Source organism: Hipposideros armiger, unplaced genomic scaffold, assembly GCF_001890085.2.
Source record: "Hipposideros armiger isolate ML-2016 unplaced genomic scaffold, ASM189008v1 scaffold_14, whole genome shotgun sequence".
Classification (NCBI taxonomy): Eukaryota; Metazoa; Chordata; class Mammalia; order Chiroptera; family Hipposideridae; genus Hipposideros; species Hipposideros armiger.
This window is the reverse complement of record NW_017731364.1, coordinates 3,881,063-3,908,442: the sequence shown is the minus strand read 5'-3', so window position 1 is coordinate 3,908,442 and position 27,380 is coordinate 3,881,063. Positions and strand designations below refer to the sequence as shown.

General features: G+C 43.0%; 1 protein-coding gene across 4 annotated transcripts in view; it reads left to right on the top strand.

The window, feature by feature from the left end:
* The first annotated feature begins 552 nt into the window (after nucleotides 1-552).
* Nucleotides 553-27,380, top strand: part of ETV5 (ETS variant transcription factor 5) — a 60,345-nt gene continuing 33,517 nt past the window's right edge. Inside the window, exons 1-5 of one of the 4 annotated variants that reach the window (XM_019623808.1) lie at nucleotides 553-571; nucleotides 4,980-5,098; nucleotides 5,225-5,312; nucleotides 5,433-5,480; nucleotides 5,574-5,624. In XM_019623808.1, coding sequence (XP_019479353.1) covers nucleotides 568-571; nucleotides 4,980-5,098; nucleotides 5,225-5,312; nucleotides 5,433-5,480; nucleotides 5,574-5,624 — 310 coding nt within the window. In that variant the 5' untranslated portion in view covers nucleotides 553-567. Of the gene's footprint in view, nucleotides 572-1,719; nucleotides 1,890-2,077; nucleotides 2,161-2,187; nucleotides 2,264-4,979; nucleotides 5,099-5,224; nucleotides 5,313-5,432; nucleotides 5,481-5,573; nucleotides 5,625-27,380 lie in introns of those variants that run through there. The other 3 variants (XM_019623817.1, XM_019623831.1, XM_019623823.1) reach the window with 3 other exon arrangements.

Here is a 27,380-nt window from a genome sequence, read left to right as displayed (position 1 = left end):
GGGGGGGGGGGGGGGGGGGGGGAGATAGCAAAATGCTCTACTAGGAAATTAAATATCACAGAATTGCTTGTTAAAAGGGAAGAGCACTTTCTCACTCATCAACTCATGCCCACCCATCTCTCATCAAGTCAATAGCTATGCATGGTCAGTCAGTGCTGGGCCCAGGACTCAATAAGGGTACTCGGGGTTCCTTAGCTGAACTCCCACATTTCTTGGGGTATAAACTACAGACTAAGTGCCTGCTAGCTCTGTTGAAGATACACAAGTGACAGCAGAAAAGAAGGTGGGCAAATTTTTACTTAAAAAATCTTTTTTCCCTAAAAATCAACACTGCATTCTGCATTCCCTACAATAGGGTTGGGGAGCAGCCTCCCCGTTCCCTACCCGTAGGTCCCCTTTACTAGGATCTCTCTTATAACATTTGGCGTCTTTCCTCCACACCGCTGGTACACTGGGTGAATGGCAGGGCACGCCAGCAGAACAGAGCTCCCTCACAAGCCCCAGCATCTCCGGAGACGGCAGAGAGCCTCCCCTCGGCCTTCACAGGAGGGGGTGCAGGGAGAGGAGATGGGTGAGGATTGCTTATTTATTTGTTTCCTGGAACATCCTGTTAAGAATCTCAGCAATTGCAGTTAGTGCCCGATCGTTTGGCAAGCAGAATAGCTTCTCGTCGTTCCCAGCTGCACGGGATCTAATTCGCAAATGCACCATCTTGCATTCAACACTTAAATGGAAAACAAGCAGCTTGGGGGGTAGGCAGGCGGTCTAACTTTGCAAGCCCGTTTCGGAGGGATTTATATTTCTAGGTCGGTGGACTGACTGGTTGGTGCCGTCCCCAGAGAGGATTTCTTTGAGCGCCGACCCTCTCTATCTCGGGTCCAAAACCCACTCTGGCAGAGGTCATAAACTGCAATTAAACATGGGGATAAAACGGAATTTGGTTCGGCCTAAACCTTGTCAGTATAAAATAGTAACTAAAATCTGTTTGAGAGCTCAGATTTTAAAGGAAGATACTGCTTATTCTTCCCCACTGGAAACCTGGTTAAAGGAAACTAAGGCCTCTCTTAAAGGTAACTAAGATTAGAGGGCTCGGTTTCCGTTTTCTGTGTTTCTGTGGGCCGAACGCCCAGGTCGGTCAGCGAGTTTCTCTGGGTGGAATGACGAATTCCTCTCGCCTGAATTCTAAAATGATAACTTTGCTTGGTGCTGCAGCTGTGACCCTCCGGCGCCCAGCAGCCCAATCCTGGCGGTGGCATTGCTAGTGGGAGAAGTGGGGTGAATGGGGAAGAGGAAAATACCGTGCCTTGGTGAAAAGTTGGGAGAGCTGAAGGAGGGAAATAAACGTAGCTCCTCGGAGCCTCGGCCCCTTTAAGTGCTTCACTGACTCAGCTAAGCTTTCCCCCTCAGGTCGCGTTTTTTATGAATGAAAAACGTCCTTACATTCATTACATAAACAAGCCTGTGCTGATTGGCCAATGGCCCCCGGTGCATAAATTATGTAAAACAGACCCTTGAGGGGTGGGAAGGGACGCGCCAATAACCAATGGGAATCGGAGTTGATGGGGCGGCTTGGCTGGATTTGTCCGCAGGCAGGTAAACAAGAGGTGATGGACAGCCGCAGAAGCGGCCTAGGGCCAATGGGAACGCGTCTAGGCTAGGGCCGTAGGCCAATGGCGGCAGGCAGAGCAGCAGGCCGCCGGGGGCCGGGCCAGCGCTCCAGCCTGGTTGGCAGCTGCGGTGCAGAGTCCAGCGGCTGGTGCGCGGAGCGGTTCAGTGTCCCCAGAGCGGTTCGGCCCAGCCTTTTGCTTAGGCGCCCAGGCCCGGTGCGCGCGTGCGTGAGCGCGCCTGCGCCCGGGGCCGCTGCCAGCGGAGGAGAGCCACCGCCTCGGGTGAGGGGGTCGTCGAGTGGGCAAGGAGGGTATGGAGGGAGGTGTCCAGGAACGGGTCCGACCGGCCCGAGAGTTCACGGGCTGATTCAGCATCACCAGATCGGGATGCACCTTCTATTTGGGCTGAACCCCCCGGGACTGACCGCTCCCTCCTCCGGTGGCCCGGTCCGGTTCGGTTCCTGGGAGGCGTCGCGCGGGGGCGGCTAACGGTTCCGGAGCGCGCGGAGAGCGGGTTTCCGCACGTCGCGGAGGAGGCGCGCAGGAGCGCGAGGTGCGGGGCTCCCGGGTGGAAAAGGGGGGCGCGGAGTTGCAAGAATGTAGTCTCTGGAGATCTAAGAGCCCCGAGGGGACTTGGAGGCTCGCGAGAAAAGACGGTTGGTGGAGCTCTGCTTTGGGGAAAAGGGGACCAAAAGCAGCTTAGGGGGAATATTTGAGAGGTGCGGCCCCCAGAGCGGCAGGAGGGGTTAAGTGACATAGGCATGTGCAGCCCGCAGGGTTGGGGGTCGGCCGGGAACTTCTGCAGGCCTTGCAAGTTTCAGGTTGTGGAAAGTGGACACTCAATCCTTCCACTCCCATCCCCAGCAGACTGAGAGCATCGGGCTGCACGGCGATTCTCGAGAAATCGGGGAGCATAAGAACAGCGGCCTGGGGATGGTGGGGGGGAAATGGGTGCGGAGGGTGGTTGGAGAGATGCTGGAGCCTCCCGCTGGATTAGGGATCTGACCGCATTTTCTGAGGAGAGGGAACCTCTAGGGAGAGCCGAACTCCTGGTTGAGGAGCGGTGCCAAGGAGAGATGTTTGGAGGTTTTTTAAGGGGGAGGAATTGGGGGCGGTTGGTAGCGCCTGGCGCCGCAGCTCGTTTTTATGAATGTGGGTGATTTTATGAATGAAGCGGGTTTCTTTCGCTGGCTCGCTGCTCCCTGCGGCTTTTTTTTTTTTTTCCCTTTCCCTTTTCCTGAATGAAGCATTGAGCTTTCTTCCTAAAACCCTGGGGTGAGGGGCCTGCGTCGGAGGCTGGGCTTGCGTTGGGAGTGGGGGCGGGGGCGCATTTGAAGGAGTTTTCATGAATGGGGAAGGCTGGGAATTGGGTGGAAGTGTGTCTTGTTTTCTGAATGGGGCCCAGCGCGAGGGATCCAGTTACAGCCTTTACCTGATGTGGCGGCCGCGGTTCGCTCTCCCATTCATAAAACCAGGCCCGCTGTGCGCCGCGGGGGAGGGGCCTCCGTCGCGCCGCTGCGCCGCGTTAAAGTTTTCCTGGGGGCACCGGGAGGTGGGGGGCGGGCACAAAGGAAGTGGCTTAAACTCCTGGATGAACTCGAGCCTTCGCCTTCAGGCTTAAAAAAAATTATACTTTGAACACAATTTTTCTAGCCCTTGAACTCTGAGGGCTGCTTTAAAAGATCCTTAGTGCCTCTTGGGTTCGCTTATGGCAGCTTCTTTTATTTAATTAAAAAAGTATTTTTGCTTTTCATGGTGAAGTATTTTGCAACGTATTTCATCATGAGACTGAAAATAGCTCCCCCTCCTATCTCCTAGCTGTTGTCCCCTTCCCCCAATAGATGTTTACAGAATTTCTAAGGCCACGATTTAATCGAGTAGGTTTTTGAAAGCTACGAAAGACTCGTTTTCATGCCCCTCAGCTCAGTGTTGGTGATTCTCAGGTTTTGTATATGGGGTTGGTGACATTTGAGTAAGCTTTATTCTGAACGTTTTAGCGATATTTGGAAGACAGGCAACACTCCAGACTAACGGGAGTGTTTTTCTAGGAAGTTATGAATTGTGTGCAGTTTTGCTTCTCTCCCTCTTTTCTCTTTGACTTTGAAAATATCTAATTACTTGGGCCAAAGTGCTGAGAGGAGGCTGGCCGTGAAGGGTTTCCTTGCATCCTGCTCGCTTAGGAAAATTTGATATGCTCCACACTGTGTGAAAAACAAATTGGATGGAATTGCCCACTGAGAAAAAGTTCTCTATTTAAAATTTGCATACCAGTTAAAAGAATTATCTTTAAGCATTTTGCATTGCTTAGAGCTGGGGTGAGTGAAATTGTTTTCCCCATTTTGTTGACTTAACTGCGTTTTTATTTGGAGAATAAAACAAAAGTATTCAGGAAGATGTTACCTTCCTCAAATTATTACTTTATTCCTCCCAAATTAGAAAAAGCGCCCTCCTCTCCATTTTGACCCCCAACCTCTCTTCCCAGCCCCAAGACTTGACAGTACTGAAATAAGTTCAGTTTTATTTTTTGACATGCTTGGGGGGAAATTGACCACAATAAGAAACAAACTGAATTTCTTTTCATGGATCTTTTTGCTTTTAGTGCTTTTTAATAAAAGATCTGTGGTAGAGATGCATTTAAAATGTGTGCAGTGGAGTTTAGTTTCCTTTATCCATTATTTTTCATAGCTATGCTATTCTTGTAGAAGTTGGAGGTGTCACAGATATCACTGTAAGTTGCCATGGAGATTATTTGTGACATTACAAACATGACACCTGTTTAGACAGAAGGTTTAAGTTTTGATAGAGTTGTGTGAAGACGAGTATACCTCTGATCGGTATACTCCTGGAACTATATATAGTATTTTACCACTGACCTACAAAATACTTTTAGAAACACTATGTATGTCAGATTCTTAATAGCTAATAATTTGGAATGCTTAAACCCAGTTTCTCTACTTCCTGTCACTGTACTGTCAAAATTAAATTATCTCTAAAAAAAAAAACCCTAACACTGCAAGTGCCCTGGAGAGTCGAATCTTGAAATCACCCTTTCATGATGAAAATAAGGCCCTTTTATTTTTAATAGATGGTAGCAAATCTATACACTTGATGATGATGATGGAGAGAAAGAGAGAGAGAGAGAGAGAGAGAGGAGAAAGGATGAGTAGGTAAATGTATTTGGCATCAAGTACACTGTGGACCTTTGATGCCCTTAAGCCCCAGCATTAGTCTGTAAGGCTTATGCATACCTTGAGTGGGCTTTAAGTACCTCAAGGAAAAGTGATTTGCGCAGGCCCTAAAGAAAGCAGTATAAAATTACTTTCTTTCTCTTTTATCCCCCTCTGTTAAAAATCTCCCAAATTCATATTACAGGAGGACCCCTTTCCCCCCAGAAATTACTCAATGCTGAAACCTTTCAAAGTGATATTAGAGACGTTGGAAGCACCATGGATGGGTTTTATGATCAGCAAGTCCCTTTTATGATCCCAGGGGTAAGTTTATGGCTTTTGGTTTGTTTTGTCCTCCCTCTTAAAATTTCTATCTTCTCCTTAGTGGTACCACCCCCTTTGGGCTCCTTTATTAAAGTTGAGTCTTCACTTTCTGTCGGCTTCTTTCAGAAATCTCGATCAGAGGAATGTAGAGGGCGGCCTGTGATTGACAGAAAAAGGAAGTTTTTGGACACAGATCTGGCTCATGATTCTGAAGGTAGTGAAGCTTTCCCCTCTGCGTTGTGGCTTTCTCGAATGGCTCCCAGGGAAAGCAGCACATAGACCCTCTCCTTAGCAGAGGAATTCTTATTCTGGTGTCTTCTGTTTTCAATTCTAGAGTTGTTTCAGGATCTCAGTCAACTTCAAGAGGCTTGGTTAGCTGAAGGCAAGTTTCTTCGCTGTCCTATTTTCCATATAAAACATTTTACTGTGCTTTTTAGTAAAACTTAAAGGTCTAAAATAAAAATCTCTTTTCCAGCACAAGTTCCTGATGATGAACAGTTTGTCCCAGATTTTCAGTCTGATAACTGTAAGTACCTTGCCGGCGGTGGCTCAGTTGTTCTGAAATTGCTTGATCCTGGATCACCCATGTCTAGATCGCTCTTCTCAGCTGTAGGCAGCATATTTGGACAGTGGAATGCATTTCATTTCATTTCAGAATTCAAAGTTAACCCCCAAAACATTTGTTTCATTCCTTATTGAAATGATTTTCAAAAGTGCTTTAACTCTATTGCAGGTAAGATTTGCTGAACATAATTTAATCCTAAATTTATTTTTCCGAAGGATATTGCAAGGCTTCAAGCTCAAAATTATGAATTAATTGACATTATGTGTAAGATGTTGGGCCAAACATCCATTAACCAGACATCATCTTACAGTGTTTTTTGTTTGTTTTATAAATTAAGTTCATGATGCAAATCATGAGCCTGACATTTTTTTTTCTCTTAAAGGTGCAGAAAATAGTTAATGGAAGATTCCAGTTAATTGTGGCTTCACCCAGCATGTTGTCAATTTTGTTTTTACTTCTGAGTTTACAACGGGTGGTCACGGAGTGACTGATGTACTCCTATTTTCCATGTAGTTTTCAGTAAAAGGCAAAAGATTTATACGATCCGTAGAGAAACCAGAGTATCATGTTTTTCAGGACTTTTATCATTCAGAGAAGAGTAAAAACTTTAAAAAGTGGTCATTAAGTGCTCCTATCAAACAGTGAGATGACAAATGCAGTAGAAAGCTCAAAAGATAGCTCTCTGAGCTAGCCAGGGGCATGGTTAGCTTTGCACTGATCTTTCAGAGCTGTCCTCAACAGGCTTGGGGAGCTTTTGTGGTCCAGGCAGAGCTATCAAGGACAAAGCTGGCTGATGAAATTTGAGTAGCACAGGGCAGCTCTAGAGAGCATTAGTCACTGGCGAATGAGCAGGTTTAAGAGAGGCCTGGAGAAAATGCTGCCTCTCTTGAGAGTTGCATCATAGAGAAATTCATGTCTCTTAGTCATAGTTTATAATAGCAAGCACCTGAGCCAGGCAAGGATTCGATTTCTCATTTTGTACCAGCAAATTCTTCCCAGCTTTGTTTTATCTCGTGTGTGTGTGTGTGTGTGTGTGTGTGTGTGTGTGTGTGTGTAAATGCCACTAGAAAAGAGGATCTCTTTGGTTCTCAATAAAAGCTGGGTGTTCTAAATCATTAAATGAAAGATCAGAGGTACCAGCTAAACATTCTTTAATGATAGGTCTCATATTCAAGGTACAATGCCATGAAACTTTAAATGAGAATAAAGTGTAACCACAGATGTATGGTTCTTAGCTTTGTCACAGCTTGCTGTTTTCTATAGGAAAAGTAAATGAATGTTAATTTTTGCCCTTTGATTACTTTCAAGTGATTGGGAAGCGTGCCACTGAAAGGCTAAATAAAGATAACCCAAAGTGTGTGCGCGCGCGCGTGTGAGTGTGTGTGTGTGTGTGTGTGTGTGTGTGTGTGTGTGTGTGTATAAAATAAAAGACAGGATTTGTAATCCCACTGTCTTCTGTGTTGACAGTTGGCCCCAGCCTTTCCAGTTCCTGCTCAGAGCAGCATAAACTGCAGTCTGTTTGGGAGGTGGCTTTCTTGGCAGAGGTTCTTTGAAATGCTTTTATGACACTTTTGTTTGTTTCTCTGTAACCCAAAAGAGTTAAAAGGGAGATGAGATGACTGCATTCAAATTGATTTCATGTGCTGAAGCAGAGGTATGTTCTTTAAAGAAAGATGTCAGCAAACAGGATTTATATTTGGAGAGAGATTTATCTGCAGGAATAGGCTAAAGTGAAGGAATCAATAAATGTGTTTTGGCTCCTTAGAAATAATTCCTGCTCAGCGAATAGAACGTGCTATATTCTTTAATTAAATTGCCATACCTAAAATGGAGGTGCTTTGGGAGACGACGATTGTGCTCACCAAGCGTGCTGTATTTTTTACTTTGTTTACTTTTTGCTTTAACTTCTTAAGGTTGAGATTTTCTGTCTTTTAAGGATAAAACCGATGGTTGAATAGCCTCAAAAACTATTTTAATAATTCTTTCCCCCTCTCTGACTCTTGCTTCTGGAGATGGAGCTTTGAGAAGGATATATTCAAACAGATCAGCTTGCCTTAGAGGTTAGGGGAAAACACAAATGTCGGATGGTGTATCCTTCATCCATCTGTCCTTGCTGTTGTTATGTGTGACTGGTTTGACTGCAGTTGAAATTGACAGTGGAGATTCATGGGAGCCAACAGAGCCCAGAGCTGGGCCAACTCTTCTCTGAGCTCATCTCACAGGGTTAAGGATGAGCTTCTAGTCCTGTTGCCTTCTGGAAGAGCCCATGAGATTCCAGGGGAAGGGGAGAAACTTATTTAGATTTAATGAGACCTTACGAGTTGGTTTGAATCGACCAATCAATGAACTCTAAAACAAATTTGCACTTGCCTGGTAAAGCAAATCTTTCCCCTACAGTAGCAGAAGCATTTAACAAATATTCTTCTGTGGCCTGCCACCGGTAATAGCCTACCTTTCCTGTTAATGCTGATTTGATTAATTTTCCATCATATATGTGTGAGAGCAAGCGTGTGTGAGTGAGCGTGTGTGTATATGAGAAAAAGGAATATTAAGTATTGTGGGTAATTGTTTTTATTTTAGATTGTCAGTTTTGAAGATTATGGCATACTGTTTTCAGTAAGCACTATAAGGTCAACTTCTAAAGAGATTATATTTTGTAAGTGTTCCAGATTTGGGCTCCTACCCATAGGCATCCATCCATAAGTATGATTTGAATAAATGAAGTCATTGTTCTTGTAAGTTTTATATAAACACCCAGCTTACTTTTAGCTGTATAGATTTCACCTTACCTCACAAATACAGACATTAGTAAAGTATCCCCCATCTGGAAACCTTTAAAGGTCAAATTCAAGGGAATTCAAATGCAACTCTAGACTATGGGGGTTCTGCCAGTGTCGTTGTTGTCGTCCGTCCGTCCCCCCGCTCCCCGCCACTGTCCCTTGGTCCTGAGAAGTTACCCTGAAAATCTCATGTTGTTTGAGCTGGAGGTCCCTTACAGAGAGAGTCTTACCCACTGCTTCATTTTACAGAATGGGTAATATAAGGTCCGAATAGCTGGAGAAGCTAAATAGTGGTTGGGACAAATGGGAGAGGTTAGGTGAAATAAGGGGGAAAAAATATTAAATAAGATCCTTAAAGAGGCTCTCACAAAGCTGCAGAGAGCCACAGGGTAGTAGCATGTTCAGGTGTGCCCAAGGCTCTCCCTTATTAGTTCATATACGTGAAGATGGCCTTCAGGAGAGCCTTAGGGAGACTGCTTTCCGCCCAGTCCAAAACTTCAGTTCTCTTCTTTCCATGATCCTGGAAACCTTAGTAAATATCTTGGTGCTATGACTTTTTCCATCTAGAATTTCGAAGAGAAATGATAAAACAAAAATTATAAAACTGGCATTTTCTAGAAGACACCTGCGTGTGTACAGATATATAAAAGTATGTTATATATCTTGTATATTATAAATAAATGTGTGTATGTGTGCATATCTATCTACATGTGTAAGTAGCTAAATATGTGTATTAACACAAAGCTACCAAGCCAGGGAATCTGGGTCAGTAGATAGATGTGTACACATGTTTACTACACATTTTCACAGAATTAACTACAAATCAAAACCACGGATAAGACTAGATCTCAAAATGCTTAGATTTGGGGTGGGAGGTGAGAGATTACATTCATTTTTCTGAAGTGAGTGCTTGGGTACTTAATAGTATTACTAGATTTTAACATTTATAGTTTTTTAATGTAGATATTCATTGTTTTTTTTAATATTATTCGTTTCAGTTGTGATATTGTGAATGTTTCCCATCAGCATCTCAAATAACTAAAGTATTTTAGTTATTTTATTATATAGCTGGAAAGAAGGCATGATAAAATCTTACTTTAAAACCATGGCTTCCATACCAAATATAATTTAGAGAATTGTTTATAATTTAGAGAAATTGTTTTAAAATCCAAATGACCTTATTTTCCCCTTGAAGTGTTCTTTTTAAATGTGTGTTTCCAAAAGAATGGCTGGACTGGAGGAATTACTAGTCATTTTCTAAGGACTGGCTAATTAACTGATGAAATTGACTTTTCATAAATACATTGCAATAGGATGGCCGGGGAAATAGGATTAACTGTTATGATAGCCCTTGAGCCTAAGACACATTGAACTTAATCCTGTTTCAATATGAGATTATTCAGTTGGATTTTTTCTTTTTTACTCTGTATGAGGTTAATACAGTAGAGGGCAGTGCCTTCCTTTTGGGGAGGACACATCGTTTTGGACCCAGAGGTGAAATAGCAAAATTCTAGGTTTACTTGCTCTGTAGTCTTAGGCCATTTCTATTTGAAAGGATCATCCCTAAAGTCTTTTTGTGATGGAAGGTAAGATAGAAAACAGTAGGCATTTGAAAATAGAGGCTTGAAGGTGTCAAGGCTATTACTTTTTCCTTTTCTAGAGCCAGTAGTTGGGAAGGTAGGGAGAAGAAAGAGTGCAGAAGAAAGCTGAAGGAAAATGTGGAGGGGAGAGATGATTTGACTCCAGGTTGACAGTGCTGCTTTCAAAGTCTTTGTTAGCTAGCCCACTACTTGACCACGAACAGGGTGCTAAATGATTTGAAATCCTTCCTGTTTTGATTGCCTCCCAGGTCCTTAGGCCCAGATTCATACAAAACCAAGACCTGGAGTCCCCATTTACCTAGAAGAGCCATATGTTTACACAAAATCTGTTTTCATCTAGCTTTAATTCAGTTAGGCTTATTAAAAACAATGGATTTTTCTCTGCCTCTTAGTCCTCTAATAAAACCTGGTAACCTTTCCAGGCCTTTGCAAGAAAGACTTGGGATAAGGAATTACATTTGGGTCGGCCTCGTGGATCACTTAGGTAGATTCCAGAGGTAATCAATCCTGGCATCAATCAAGAAATTACCATCTATCCCCTGTTTTTCATCACTCCTCACTTTTACAAGATTAAGACATGAGCAGCATGATAAATCTGAGAATGTGTACTATCTACCATTTCTAACATCTAGTAGTATCATTGTTTTAATTTCAGTCCCAGAAAACTGTTACTGGTGGTGGGGTTTGGTGGGGTCTGTGATTTTCTACCAAGAGACTAGTCCCCTCCACATGTTTCTCGGTTTTTTTATGGTGGTAAAGTACATCCAGGCTCAGAGGCCAACAGCCCCTCTCAGGCGGGCGCATGGCTGCCCTTGAGGCACTTGGGCCCCATCTGTGCCCTGGCACACAGTGCTTCTTCACTTGGAATCCAGGGAGCTCAGAGTCTTGTCATGTTGCAGCTTCCAGCTCTTGGCCAAGTGCCAGGGATGCTGTTGCCAGTACTGGATTAGGTTGCTTTTTAAAAAATTCATTTTGTGAACTCATCAAGCTCATATACCAGAGGTTTTGGTCATCAGTTTCTATCATAGTCCCATTTCTGTAAGAGGCTCAGCTTAAATGAGAGGCAAAATAGTAGGTCTCTAGTATGTATGCAAGTGGGCGTGTGTGTGTGTGTGTGTGTGTGTGTGTGCGTGCACGCGCGTGTAGCCATAATGTAAGCACACCTTTGGGCTTGGCAGGTAGATGACAACGGACTAACTCTTCTCTCTGAGTTAAAAGGACCCTGCATAGCAAATAAAGGAGGCTTCCCTGCCTAAAAGGAGGAAGCATCATCGGAAAAGTTAAGGCAGAGGGTGCAGGATCCCAGGGAGCTGGGTGAGTTCTAGCTTTTAAAAGGCCAGGAGTTTGAGAACGATGTGCAGAACAGTCCAAAGCATCGGACTAGATTCTGTGGGCAGCAAGGCCTCAGAGAAACCTTCCCAGGTCATCCTGTACGATAACTAGGGGTGGGGGCAGCTGGGAGACGAGGTAAACATAAGACATTTGAAAATAACCAAATATGTTATGAAAAAGAGGAAACAACCCATGAGCTAAAATTTATTTCCTGAATTTGATTTTCATAAAGAAGTGTGCTTTTCCTTGAAATAAACTCCGGTTGTCATACGGGCTGCATCAGATCTCTCTCCGGGTGATGATTGAAGGTTCAAAAAAAAATCTCTAAGAAACCAAACCAGTTTTTAGCCTTGTACTTTGTGTTGTCCTTGGAGTAGATTTCACTCTCCAACCCCAGAGCTCCACTGCTCTTCCCCTTTTGATGTCTCCTGAGCATTCAGAGGGAATTATAAGCCTCCAGATAGGAGCCAGGAAAAGGAACTTGGAAACCATTCATAATAGGTAGCTTGCCCCCTGCCCCTCTGCAGCCAGAGAATCCTGTAGTGCCTCCAGAGACCCTCTCCCTTAGGGAGGAAGCCAGGTGGCCCCCCGAAGTAGCTATTGACAATGAATGGGAAATCAAGGAGTCTGGAAAGACCAGCTTCCAGAGAGAGCTATACTCTAATGCAAACCAGCTCACCCCTGGGGCAGGAGAAATACCACCAAAGCCTGTTTCTCTCAGCTGGTGGCTACAGTCGGATTCTGAACAGGACAGCACAAGATAGTTTTGTTTTGCCTTTCCCCTTTTGCCAGAGGGCACTTGCCGACCTCACTTTGAGCAGACTTGCACACCCTTGCAAATTTCAGCCAGAGCCTTGGCCATCTGAATCTTAGGGAGGGTGCAGAGCAGGCAGGCGCCTGCAGTGTCTGAATTTCTTACATAAACACAGCTCGCTGAGTGAGCAAGCCTCCCTGCAGCGACAGCTGGGCTCTGCTCCGCCTGCCCCAGCTAGCTGAGCTGCAGAATCCCCCACTTGCTGAATGGAGCATTCCAAATTGGTTGTGAATGGAGGGCGGGGCTCCCTTGCAGACTTTTTCAATGAATAACCAGACCCCATTGTGCAGCCTGTGGAAAAACAACCAACTCAAACAACACTGGGACTGTTAGAAATATGCTTGTGATTGGCAGCTTGGAGAACCTCCAAAATTAGTTTCCTTTGGCTTCCCTGTTGCTCCCTGTTCTCCTAGCCTGGGCTTAATGGGGTTTGAGTTTTCTTTTAAGTGCTGACTTTAACCCTCCAACTGCCAGGCTGATGGCCTGACCAATGAATCGGCCACCCTTTTTTGGTCTCCCATTTTAGACTGTAGCTGTCTAAAGGGAGTGATAATAGGAGAGGATGGCTTAGCTTCCCTGGAGAAGAGAGGTGTTGAGACTTGATCTGAGGATATTACCCTTTTATCTCCTGCTTCCCATGGGGCTGTGGCTTTAGTTTCCCACTGAAGATTCCTGCCTGCTCTTCTACTGCAAGCTCTGGTCTTTACTACAGGCCTAAAGAATGGGTGCTTGCCTGTCACAACGCAGATATTTCTTGGTTAGGCTTACATTTTAACATGGGAGTGACAAGCTGTAATTTCTCTACTCCTTGGCCTCTCTCCTATTTAATTTCCCACTGTGGTTGGATACATGTCGTTTTAACAGGACACTTCCCAGACTGGTCCTGTTATGTCAGCTATGGGGGAGCCTCACTATAGCTGCAGCCCTTCCAATGAGTACCCTCAAATGCCTTGCTTCTTCAGATAAACATCCTGGGAAACACCAAAAAGAACCCAGCCCCAAAACCACAGTGGCCTCCTCACCTGAGAAGGAGACCAGGTCCTAGGGGTTCACTCTCCTCAGTAGCGTGTGCCCTAAAGGTTCTTCTGATGAACAGCTAATGTCTTACAGATACACCCTCCCCTCCCCCCAAGGACTGGGTGGGCCAGACCAGTGTGCTATGATAGGCATAAAAAGGGCAGTCAGTTAAAAAGCAAAACAAAACTCAATTCAGTGTAAATTCCTTAAGGATTTTAAAAGAGCTCTTCCATGTCCCTACTCCTCATCCTCACAGTCAAAATGAGGCTGTTTGCATTTGTGTTTTGCTGTAGGGAGTTTTTCTGAAATAGTTCTCTTGCTGTAAATTGGTCTTTCCCTATTAAAAAAAGAACAGGCCTGGGCAGATTTTCCTTTTGTGAGAGAGTTTGAAACCTCTCCGGAGGTAACCCTAGATATCAGCTGTGTAAGGGGATGCTGATATTTGTGCTTCTCCAGAGGTGCTGAGGAGGACTTCAGCTTACATAAACACTTTTCAGCAGAGGGCCTGGAAATGCTTTGTAATTGCCTGAAAGGGCACTTAATGAGGGTCTTTTATACTTTTCCCATAGAAAAGGTAGAATAGAAGAGGGAGGATGTCTCTTCTGTTAAGTGGCCTCCCACAGTCAAGACCAGACCCTGGAATGCCTACCCCAAGTTTCCCAATCTTGAATTTTGGTAGAGAATGATTCACTGGTGATCACTATGCTGAGGGATACCTCAAGTCAGGACATTTCTGCCCCTCCTCAACTCCCTTTTCCTTCCCACCAGCCACGGCATCTTATTTCTTGGGGAATAAAGAGAAAGCCGCATAGGGTTTTAATGTATAGTATTCTGTACGTTAACAATTTTTGTTTTCAATATTTTTTTTATTGGGGAACAGTTTTCCAGGACCCATCAGCTCCAAGTCAAGTAGTTGTTTCAATCTAGTTGTGGAGGGCGCAGCTCCATGGCCCATGTGATGTTATGAGCAACTTCGGTGTTATGAGCACTGCACTCTAACCAACTGAGCTAACCGGCTACCCCAGCAAATACTCACCTTAGCCCCTGCTTCCCAATTTCCACGCTGTTGAAACAGGAAACAATTTCTGTTCGGCTCTAAGCATCTCCAAAAGCGGAAAACCCCTGCTTTATGTTTCTTTCTGTCTGTCTCAACCATAGCACCCTGCTCTGCACACAGCCAGTACTTGGTGGATGTGTTTTGCACACCACCACAGGCTCTATTATGTTCCCTCCCCACTCCTCGTCTTTCAACAGCCCCCAACACCAGCCTCCAGCTGAAAGTGAAGTAACTGTAGAGGGTCTCAAAACCTGAGTTCTGAGAGTCCTTGGGATGACCTTAGAGATGAATAGAAAAAAAACTAGTTAGGGCTATTTTTCATTTTCTGATTTCTCTTTTAAACACACTCACTAGCCAAGTCTTTCTAGGCTGTTTAGACTTTGTGCAGTTAATGCTATGTTTCCTAGTAAGACTGCATGTGCTAGAGAACAAGTCACAGTTTGGGCACCCTTGACACACTTGCCGAGCTTCTGCTTTTAGGAGGAGGGCTATAGATAGAAGGAATGGTTCTCAGGGGAGGAGCCGATTTCTCTAGAGTTTGGATTTTCTCCTATCAGACTTTAAAGATGAATTTTAAATTAGAAGATAAAATTGTGCTTAAATCCTATTTCAAGTATTGCTAACACTTCTCTTGAATGCCAGTTTAGATGAAAATTATATAAATCGGGAATAAATTATAGAAGGGATGTTAAAGAAGGTTTAGTTTTGCATCCCCCCCACACACACACACACACACAGGCAGGAAAAATGCCCTGTTTCCCCTTTCCCTGATGGTGTATTCTGCAGTGAGCAGCTCTTTGTGGTAGAATCTAAGATGGCTGACAGAAGGCCCACAGTTGAGGAAGCCATCCTGTCATCTCTAGTAAGACTCAAGTTGGGAGGACAGGGTTCTCTTTAGACTTCTTTCTCAACTTTGAAAATTAAACAAATACTGATCTATCATATTGGTTAAGATTGACTATTAAAATTCTTTGAACAGCTGCCCCAGGAAAGTAGTTGTCTGAAGAATACGCTGATCCTTTTGGCATAGCCAGTCAGTCCCTTTTTATCCTACCAGGCTCTTAAGCATGAAAGTAACCAAACACCCCAGGTGGAAGCAAGGTCTCTCTGTGCTGTAGGTCTAAAAAGATCCACCCTCTGATAGTCGAAAGGGGGCGGTTCATTCAAAACCAGAGGAACCACTTATTTTTATCTTGACTCGCCTCCCAGTTAGCTCTATACACTTGGACAAGTCCTTGACTTGTCAAATGCTTTGGTTTCTCTGTAGCCCACAAGTTTGGGGATGTGGCACTCTTACACAATTAGAAATATTCATTCTGTACAAAATATTTTTATGAAAGAGCCCCATATCTATTAATACACAAGCCCTACCTCAATCATAGTTGGGCCAGTTCTTTTCTAAGTTTCTTTGCCTCCATTTAATTTCTATCTCTTATATTCTAGGCCTCTGGGTTCCCATTTTCAGAATTCTAAAGTAACAATCCTAGATTGTTAGGATAAATGAGTCCTTTAAAGAAAAGGAACTGCACAGATCCAAGCTGTTTCAAAAATAATACTGACGTTTAGAGAGAGTGTGAACTTAAAGGAAGTAAATCGGAAACTAGTTTATCTGGGTCAAAAAAAACCCTCCCTTAACACTGCTATTAAATTATCTTCCTTAATTTATAACGGATATTTTTCTGTTTGGAAATGACTATTTGAAAGATTTGCACTTTTGTATCAAGACTGAGATGCAGCTATTCCATGACAGACACTCATTCTTACCCACAGTTCCCATCTGAGTCAGGGCATTCCTGATTTGGTACACACATCCTAGCTGGGCTTCTCTTACCAACGCAGCCATCTCTTATGGGAGGAGGAGAGAAGAGGAATTAATATGAAGAATCTCTTTCCTTCCATTTTAGCCAGACTTAGAATAGAAGCCTTTCGAAATCACTTGTGTCATTACTGTTAGTACTGATAGAGGTGAAGAAAGGGCAAGGCCAGTATCCCAAGTTCAGTTTACAAACTGGACCTCCTAGGTGGTAATCAAGAACATGACCAGCCAACTTCTTTACTCTGATAGACTTGCCACCTGGACCATAGGCCAGCCTTGAGGACTCTTCTGCTCCTAAGGCCTACAATAGGGCAGTCTGCCTCCCTGTGCACAGACCCATTGTTACCCTGAGCTCTTCCCCAGGTGTCTCAGCCTTTGGAGGGTTGGAGCAGCTTCTAGCCACTTGCAACAGAAGAGGTAAACAGCCTTGAGGACCACTTTTGTTCTTCCTAGGCAAAGGTATCCTCCCACTGTGCTTTAGAACCTTGGTGTTGACTTGCATCCCATGTCTCCTCTCTGGAGGGGTAGTAAAGAGGCAGGGGAAGCCTTGAACCCCCCTGGAGGGTAAGTGCCCCCCGTTTTCAAGTGGTCATTCCGAGTGGTACTATCCCCCCTTTTGGGTTGCACTTGCACATTATACAGTGACCCCCAAACTGATTTTCATGGGCAAAATGGAGCTTTTCATCTTCTGACAATTAGTATTTCAGTTGGTAATTTGATTTTGAGATACTATGTGCTGGTTCTGGCAACCAGCTGCTACCATTGCTGGAAGAGGCAATGGAAGAGGGGGGAAGGGAGGGAGGCTATCTTTTTCAGTAATCAATGTTGTAATCATTGAGCTGGGCCTAGCAGAAGCAAACCTCCAAATCACCCCCCTCCTTTCAATTATATGAAGCCATTAGGTAACATAAGCATTGTAGTTCAAATAATAGGATCTCAACAACTTAAGAATGCTCATAATGAAGCCCTTACCTGTAAGGTATAATCCCCTTGTCAAGCCAGTCCCTCTTTCCTACAGATAAATTAAAACCCCTTTATAAGTGTAAAACCATCATTTTTATCTTTTCGTCCTTTGGGGGTCTTAACAGGAGCTACAAGCTGGGCTGTGGCAGCGGAGTTGGGGGAGGGGGGTTAAGCTTAAACTGCTAATGTGCTTTGACATCTTTGGAGCTAGATTTCTCCATTATTGAATCTATCCTGTGGCATATATTCCACATTCCAGGGAGCAGTAAGGGCATAAAATACCATAACATCATCCTTACATAAACAAAATTTACAAACACTTCGCTCTCTAGAGCCAATGTGAGCACTGCAGCATCTTGTCATCAAAGCATCAATGCTGTGTGTAGCCAGCATTTCCCCAGAGAAAGCAAAGTTCTATAAGCCCAATACGCTATGTGTGGCACCACCTAGACCCACGTTGTTCTTGTCAGCTTGAGTCCATAGCCGAGATTTAGGGTTATCCGAGATAAACAGAAAATGGAAGACAGGCTTACAGAGCATGGCCTCCTGGTTTTAACTTCATGGTATCAATTCTGTTGTCTCATTTAAACCCCAGGTGGGAGAAATTCTGTCAGTAACTCTTAATTCTTGTATCCTGGGAGAAATTCCACTGCCTTTGCAGGTGGCCTCTTAGAGGTGTTTCAGATACCACTCTCTATTAACGCTATTTATACATTTTCAAAGTTGGGCCAGTTTTTTTCTAAGCTCCTTTCCTTCCCTTTAATTTCTAATGCGTGTGTTCAAGGCTTCTGGGCTTTCATTTTCAGAATTTTGAAGTGATCTTCTGATGACTCTGCTAACCCTGTTTTTATGCCACCCCATTTGTGAATTGAGAGAGGGCTCTCTGGAGACACAGTCTCCACTTTGTCCTTCAAATAAGTGCCTATCATTTTTAACAGGAGCTCACCAACAGAGTGTTCCTGGGCTAGCATCCCGAAACAGGTTTCAGCTCTTGAATTTCCAAATACTTGATATAACCTCATCTACTTTTAAGGGCAAGAAAGGTGTCTTCTTCCCTCACTTCTTTTCCCACTGTAGCAAGACTTGGCTCTAGTTTGGTTGGTTATTATTTCACTCGGGTATTCCCCAGTCATTTTCATGCTGAGTCGTCAAGACTTAAATCTTGCTCTTGAGTTGGCCCTGTTTCTATACCACTATAACCCTAACCCAACTTGTTGAATCTGTCTTTTCCCATAGCCCATATCATGATAAGTTCAAAGTTGTTATTGTTGTTGGCTTTTTTAGCTGATTATATTACCCCAAGTTTCTAGCTCTAAATCATGAAAAACAGATTGGGTTTTTTTTGGTCCACATAACCAATTCCTGAAGCGTTTCTTCTGTTGACTGTAGGTTTTCCCCACCGCATAGGAGAAATCTGATTCCTAGTGCCAGATGTTCCAGGATCTAGCTTTATCAGTTGCTAATTTGGCTCTTGTATTATTTATTGTACAAATGATATTGACCATAAAGGAAGGACTTCTGTAATTGTTAATGAATTCTGCTACCTCATGGTTGATCCTACCTTGGGGCCCTGACATACCTCCAGGATAATATTCAGTCTTTTTGTCCTTGCTGAGAAATAGGACAAGTAGGGAAAAATAACCTGGAGTAATAAACATCAAAACCCTACCACCCCACCACCACCGCCATGATTACTCTAAAGTCATGAATACTGCTCTGTGACATTCCTAAAGCGATCTTTTCCTATACCTACTGATAAAGAAATTCTATCCCAGAGCAGAAGCCTTGCTTTCCAATGTAGGACTTTGCCCTGGACAAATGCAGCTATTCTTGCAGTTGTGATTGCAGAATAGGCCTTCCTGAAATCTCAGCTCCTGGATGTGGTATGCTCACCTGGCTGTTGGCTGCACCAGATGTTTGTCATATCGCCAATGAGTTACAAGGAGAGCCTTGAATCCACAGCAGAGTCTTATCGCCATCCTTGAGTCCCAGAACATACGAGGTGTGATCAATCAAAAGATACAGTGAATGTTGAAATTTTAAAAAGTATTGCAGTAAAAGACACATGGCCATTAATCCCCCTCAGAATACCCCCTCCTCACTTCGAGCACACTTATCCCATCATTCTTGCCACTTTCTGAAGCAGTTCTGGAAGTCCTTTTTTGTGATGTCTTTATTTCATCCTCCATCATGACAGCGCTCTGTGTCACACATTGCTTCTGGTAGGGCAATTTCTGTCAAATAAAAACATTACGGTGTGTCCTTGTCCACCATATTCACTGGATCTGGCACCTTGCGACTTCTGGCTCTTCCCCAAAGTCAAAATGACCATGAAAAAAAACCATTTTGAATCGATTTGGGACATCGAGGCAGCCACGACAGCACAACTGAAAACATTCACAAAAGAGGACTTCCAAAACTGCTTTAGAAAGTGGCAAGAACAATGGGATAAGTGTGTTCAAAGTGAGGAGAAGTATTTTGAGGGGGATTAATGGCAGTGTCTTTTACTGCAATACTTTTTAAAATTTAAACATTCACCGTATTTTTAGATCACACCTCATAACTGTGCAGGGATTCTCCAAGCCAACATATTTTCTCTAACACAATTTAGGTCTTCAGCTCCACATACCTTTCTGCTCTCCTAGCCTGGTAAGCTAGGTTGGACCGGTTGGAGCCCCCCAAAATTCTTGTGCCGTTTTTCCCTAAGGCTCAGAGCACCAAAAGCCCCGGCCACCCATTTCAGGCTTTTTGTGCCCTGTTCCTGCTCAGCCTTTATGGGGAGAAGTAGCCAAACGAGGTGCTTGGGAGAGAAGAGCACTTTAATTCCTTTTAGTTTTGCCAATCTTCACAGGTTGGTGATGGCCGCATTGTATGTACCCTTTTGAGGACTCGGGGGCTGAAATCTAATGAGTTGTTTAGCTGTTCTGGGGATGTTCTAAACCTGTTATGCATGTATATTCACAAGAAGATTTTTTTTTTTCCCCAAGAATGCTTTGTCTTGAGTTGGGCATGTGTTTTAGTTCCTGGTATATGTATATTAATATATATGGAATTACTGATAGATTTTAGTTTTCTTACTGATTTGTACTTGTGTAATTGCTGTCTTTTTACCCAGGCCGTGGGAAAGGTGGCAGTGGGCAATAGTCATGGTGACAGCAGTGGCAGTTTTCATTTTGTTCTCTCTTGGGTGTTCCCGTCTCCTTTCTGAGTGGGCCAGAGCCAAAATAAAAAATTTTTTTGAGAACCACCGGCTTAGACATTAGAGTATGACCAACATTTGTCCTTGTGTAATTTTAGATTCCTGGGGCTATACTGTCCAAACATGGTAAAGGTTCAAGATAAACAGGACAGTATCCTTCCAATTTGGTAATTGGCCAGGAGTGGCTTTCCTCACGTGTGAATGCTTAGTTTTGAAGTTCTTAGCATGTCTCCTTTTGACCTGTTAGTCAACCACATGATAAAGGAATTTTTTTTTCCTCCAAGGATCTCTGGAGAAGGGAGATAGTATCTATTTTGCTGATTTATTTTTAAAACATATTGCTACATTTGTTTCATTTCTCTGTGTATAGATATTTTTTTTCTTCTTGGATCATTTGAAAACAAATTGCAGACATTTTGACATTTTACCACTGAATACTTTAGTGTGCCTCCAAAGATTAAGGGCATTCTTCTATACAGCCTAAGAAAACTAACTTTTATTCAGTAGTATTCAGAATTCCCCAGTTATCTCCCAAATGTCTTTTATAGCTGATACTGTTTTTGATCGAAGATTCAATTAAGAACTACACATTTCACTCATTGTTATGCCTCGTTAATCTTTTTCAATCCATAACAATCTGCCTACTTTTTTCCCCCCCCATAACATTGAGTTTTTTTTAAAGAGGACTCACCAGTTGTTTTGTAGTTGTTGACTTTTTTAGGGTATGTTTTTAAAAGGATTTCTACATAGAAATGCATACAACATACAGGAATGCTGGCCTTAGGTCTGGAAATCTCCTCAGTTACTGATTCTATCACCTCTCATATCCATGTTGTATTGACCTTAAAAAATACTGGTGAAAGCACAGAGTGAGTCAGATCGAGATATTTGGGTAGAGGTAGTTTGTGCATGTTTGAGGAGTGGGCTTTTGAGGGATTCATTAAAACTTTTTTAGCACAGCTTAACAAATGGTTGATTTTACTATTCTTGGATGATTTGAATTTATGTTACAGAGGTCAGCTGTGTCAGATATTAAAGAAAATGGCACCTTCCCCATATCCTCCAATTCTTTTAGAGCTTGTGCCCCTTAAATTAAATTTGATAACACTTCAAATTTTTATTTTTAGAAATTGTTTCCAGGCAGAATCAATGTGAACCATTCAAACTGGTTTGAGCATTCTCTTATTTGGTTTGGAAATCCAAAGGGCACCTCCTTTTCCAGATGTTCTTTTTTTAAGTGCCAGAACCACTTACTGTATCTCCCTTGAACTTCTTTAGTTCTCAGAACAGGGCATTTGGTCCTTGTCATGCACTAGTGCTGCTATAGCAATTACAAAGGGTATTGAGATATTAGGAATATATTTTATGCTTGAAATGAATTTCTAATCTTCTCAGCCCTAGAATAAAAACATATTTCTGACCTCTTCTAGTAATATGGTAGAGCTTAAAAAATAAGCCTCATCCTATCTACCTCTTTTTTCTTACTAAAGTAGCTATTTGAGCTTTGTCTCAAAATGTGTCCAAAAAAAGGCTGAGCTAAAGAAAGGCAGCCGTATGTTGGAAAGCAGGCCTTTCGGCTTTGTTGTGCTCTTCAAACCACAGAATACAAGGGACGCTGCATCTGGTGACTTAAGCCTTCTGGTCTTGCCCAGCCGGGTACTCTGACAAATTAAGGGTAAATCTGGAGAGAAGAAGCCACACCTGCCTCCCAGGTGGCTTCTTCAGTTGTGTTTTGCCAGCGTCATTTTTATATTCACACGTCCCTCTGCTTGATATTCTTTCCCTTTGCTTTCCTTCCTTGTGTTCCACTCAGTGCGATAACAAAAGAACCGTATGGGCAAATGTCTCAGGCTCCTCTCCCCTGTATTCTTGAACTAAGCAGTACATATTTTTCACGATGGAGGGACATGAAGTGGGGTGTTAGTGGTCTAAGAGAGGAACACTAAGCTCTAAAGCTGGTGGCAAAGAAAGTAGTAAGCTTAGGAAGGGACCTTCACTTTAGGATCACGGCTCTGGAAGCCTGAGACGCCTCTGACCATGACTGCATACATTCTGCATGATGTTTGTTCAGAAGTGCCGTGAGAGGCTCTGGAGACACAGGCTGGCCACCTGAGACACAGCCTCATGTACATGCCATTCTGGTCAACTTCCGTCATGACACACAACTTTCCGTGTAAAGTAAGAAGATCATGGCTGTCGAGTGTGACCAGATAAGGTCCGCCCACCCTGGGGTCAGGCCCGCACAGCTGATTTAGGAAAAGATGAGCCTGCCCCCCCCCCATGAAGGTAATGAAACTGAAGAAGGGAGGAGGAAAACCCCAAACTAAGCCTGAATGATAACCGCTGAGAGGCAGGCAGAGCCTGTGGGAGAAGTAAGGATGGGCTTGGTCTTTCTGCCCCTCAGACTACAGGAAAACTGATCGGCAATTTCTTCAATGCTCAGCAACTGCATAAACGTTGTATGTATTCACAACAAAGTCTGTGGCGAATTGAAACTTCTGGTGATTATAAAACACCAAAGGAAAAAGGCTTATTAGACACGGTGTTTTTTTGTCTTTCTAAAAAAAAATTTTTCTTTTGAATTACACTGTCATTCATCATAACGTTCAACAAAAGTGTTTTTCATTGTTTTGCTCTTTGGTGCCGTAATAGTGAAGTTCATTGCCAACACTGGCATGGGGTAGCTTCCTTGGACAGATTCCACAGGCCTGTACTTATGGGCAGGAAACAGATTTTGTCAGCAGAGGGAATTATTATTTCTCTTGAATGGACCAGTTTGTCTGTTTTTTCTATTCTTAAGACAATCAGGTTATTTCTTTGGAAGGTTTCTTCTATACCATCACAGAAGAAAGACTTGCTAAAATTTGAGGAATCTTAGTATTAACTCAATGATGCTATTTGACCAGGACAGGGCCCATTGTCTTTCCTACCCCTGACAAGCAGAGACTCATATATACTATTTGTGTGTGGATCCTTAACAGAGTTCTTATAGTCAAATAGAGATCCAGATAGCTCACTCAAGTGCTTTTGCCTCAGAGGTGGCATTAAGAGGATATAGTCAAGAAACAATTTCAGGAGGGGCAGGGCATTAGGGAGAGAAATGGTATCCATGGCAACAGTGTTAGTGGCTCATCAGTGAGTGGCTGTAGAAGATACCAGGCCTTCTAAAGTGCCTGCCGTTGTTTAAATGAGCAGAAGATTTTGGTCAGCTGAAATACAGAAGGGAGAATGACACCTTTTAGATGGAACACTAGAGCTGGGGGCAAGGACTGTAAGAAGTAAAGGCTACTGGAGTCAGGAGATGTTAGCTGCCAGTAGGAGGGAGGGAGGGATCCTGGGCATTTTGGTGGCCTAGAAATAAGGGACAGTGTAAGTCCTTGAGTGGATTCAGGTGTATCAGGTGTGCCTGCAGCTGGAGAGCACACAGTAAACATGCGGATACAGACATGAGAGTTGGCACAAAGTATTCTTCCACTCTCTTTTTTGGTGTTGTCTTCCTTCTCCATCTCCTTCCCTGTTTCTTTCTTTTTTTTTTTTTAATTATTATTTTTTATTGTGACTTCCCTGTTTCTTTTAATCCCTTTTTGATTTAGTTCTTTTCTCTTAGATTCCCTCTGGGAGGCAATATGATGGAATGACTAAGAGCTGTGCAGGGAGGAGTCCTGACAGCTTACAGCCATGCAACCAGTGCACATGGCTTATCTTTTTAAGCCTTGGTTTTGTCATCTATAAAATGGAGACAGTAGCAGTATCTTTCTTATTGGGTTGGAAAGATCAAGTAAAATAACGTAAGAGCAACTTGGCACAAAGTAAATGCGAAGGGGTCTGGCTGCCTTTCTTGGTTTGTCTACCTTGTTCTTTTCCAGAGGTATTTCTTATCCATTTTTCCCTTGTTCTAGAGCACTTTTTCTCAACCAGGTGTAATGTGGTATTTTTGTTGTTTTAGTTGCAAAAAAGCTTTGTGTCCTCTATTTTTAATGTACAAAGTGGGTGAGTGAAATCTCTCCCATTTCTGTCAGTGTGGGTGGTAGGTTACCGAAATGGCAGTGGGGAGTTCTTTCCTCCTCTCCCCTCTAATAGCAGCAGCTCCAAGACTTTGAGCAATTCCTTTAACTCCTTTGGGTCTCAATGTCCTTATCTATAAATGTTAGAGCCTGGATTAAGAGGACTGTGAGGCCCTAGTCTAACTCTAATTGCATCTATGAGAAGATGCTAAAAGTCGGATCCCTCACTAATTTATACATGCCTTGAAGAAAGGACCGTGTCTGTTTTGCTAAATATCATGTCATCGGCACCTCCAGGGTGCCTGGCCTGTAGAAGATGCTCAGTGAATGAATGATTGACATCTTTACCAAGGAGGTGGTCCATACTCACCAGGAATTGTTGTCAGATCACCTTTGGCTTTATGGGCCCATCTTCTATAACTCTGAGCTCAAACTCAAAATTTCTGATTGTAGAAAATGTTTATCAACTCAAATGGTCAACTCTTTTAGCATTTCTTTTCAAACTTCTCAGGAGTTCATGATCCTTTCTCAATTCCTATCTGTTGCCATACTTTAAAGTCGTAGGTCTCTGTCATTGTTTAGTAAGTCGCCTGTGTGAAGGTAAATACTCTATTTTTGAGCACACAGTGCATAATTATACATCATAGCACCATCTGCAAGGTGCTGTGCCATTTTCTTTATTTCTCAAGGCAGCATCACCTATCTCATTTTCCAAAGGAGGGAACAGGCTGAAAGCAGGGAGCATTTCTTGGGCTTCTCAGTTGCTGTTAAAATGCACCACTGTCTCTGACTAATGCGTGCCGTGATCAGGCTCCTTCACACGTCCTCTGGCCCAGCAGTCCCTTTGGAGAGCTGAGCCTGCTTTCTTACCACTCGCGGGGCCCCTAATGGCTTTCCTGTCAGTGATCTGTGAAACTTTCAATTCTCATGCCTGCTGTGCTCCATTCTCTTCTTTCTCCTTTGAATGGTTGATTCCTGGGGGAAAAAATATTTATAACTGACGTTGGGTCTAGCTTTGTAAGGCAGGTGTGGTTAAAAATTAATTGGAACTATAGTCCATTCCATCACTCATTGTCTTAGTCCTCTCAGGCTGCTATAACAGAATGCCACAGACTGGGTAGCTTATGAAACACAGGAATTTATTTCTTACAGCTCTAGAGGCTGGAAGTCTGAGATCAGGGTGCCAGCATGGTCTGGTTGTGTCCCCACATGGCTCTGCCTTCATTATCTAAGCACCTCCCAAAGGCTTCGCACCTTTTGATACCATCACATCATGCGTTAGGGTTTCAACATACGAATTTGAGAGGGACACAAACACTCAGACCATGGCACTCATCAGATCATTTTTGAACTCCTTTGTGTAGAGAACATAAGATTCTAGATCTAAGACAATTTGGGGATTAGTAGAAGATACTATATAATTTGGAGCCGAAGTGGTATGGTACACACTAAGAGTACTATGTAGATTTAAAGAAATCAAAACATCAGACTTAGCTAGCAGTTTAGATTCTCTTGCAAAATGGGGAGGGGCAGCTTTGGTTTACCCTCTGGTGTTCATCTTGTCAGTAGAACTGGTAACTTTTATAATAATATGAAAATGTCAATACATTTCTAAAACGTGAAATGAGAAAACTGAATAATACCATTGTTGTTTACTTTCTAAACTTAGGTAAAACGTGATTATAAACTATTTTCTTTAGATAAAGAAAGAAAAGTAGGCTTCTCAAGGACGTCGAACTTTTATGTACACTGGGGCATTATCACCTTTCCTCATTATTTTGCCAATAACTTTCTGGCAGCAGACTGGTAAGAGAAGAGGCAATGAGAGAGGGACAGTGTTGAGAGCCACCAGAATATCCACTGTATTGGAGTGGATATTGTGTGTCAAGTTGTCAGACTTGGTCTTCTCATTTACTAACAACATTCAAACAACAAGCTTAGCCATTTTCTGTGTCTGAATGTCTGAAAACATTTGATAACAATTGAGGGTTGGCTGCTATGATGTCACTGTCAAAAAATCACAAGAGAGACTCTAATGACTTCTAAATATAATCCGCCAGTTCTGAACTTACTTCATGTATTCAGGAATAGCAGTGGGCATTATGTAGGAAAGAAATTATGAAAACCCGTCCTTTTCAGTCAGTTACTGGCAAGACTTCGCTTTATAAACTTGTCATCTCTGATAAAGTAATCTGTCTCATTTGTTCACTTCTGAGACCAGAATTCAGGGTTGGAGGAGGCACCGAGAAGCCAGTTGGCCTGAAGATTGTTCAGTCTTATCAGACAGAAAGGGATGATGGTTTTAGCTAGTTCTACCTAAGCATAATCACTAAGAATTAACTAAGCTCTTGAAAGTATTTTAGGAGTAAACATTGAGTCAAACAAACTTTTAGTGGGTAACCAGGGCACTGACTGTGGTTAGCTATTTAATGAGACCTTTGATACAGTGGAAAGTGGCTGGCACAAAAATTTAACTCACTCTCCAGCCCCACCCTCCAAGATAGCTGGACAGAGTAGCAATTCTAACCTCTAACTAGAAGAAGACAGCCCTCATAATGCAGCATCTTTATAGAGTTTGTCCTACTTTGGGCAAAACGCCCTCTCTAAAATGAGTTAGCTCCTGGAGAAAACAGGAAAGGCAAACCTGCTTTGGTTTGGCCACTGTGGGTAAATCAGTCACCTTGATTTGAAAAACTCTTGTTACTTTGCCCTCTCAGAATCACATGAAATATGCAGTTGACTTCTAAACATAAAGCAACAGCTCTGTGTACTATTTCATCAATTTAGCAAAAGTAATTGGCACCATCAGTGAAAGGATTGGTTATGAAAACCTGCTCTTACTGGTTTGTCACTAGGAAAGGCATAGGGCAGTCATAGCAGAAAGGTTTCCAGGACTTTTCCTGTATGCATTTAGCTTTTCCTAGGTTGTGGTTTGGTTCTTTGTTGTATTCCTTTGCTTTTAAAACTTTTGAAATGCCCCTAAAGTTGAGTATTTCTTAGACCTGATCTTTAGAGTTGCTTGAGGAAGGACTTTTAAAAAAATCATATGTTTAATTTGTAAATATGCCTCTGTATATGAAATGTATTTGCCAGAACAATTTCAAGCCTTTGATCAGCTAATGTGTAATATATTT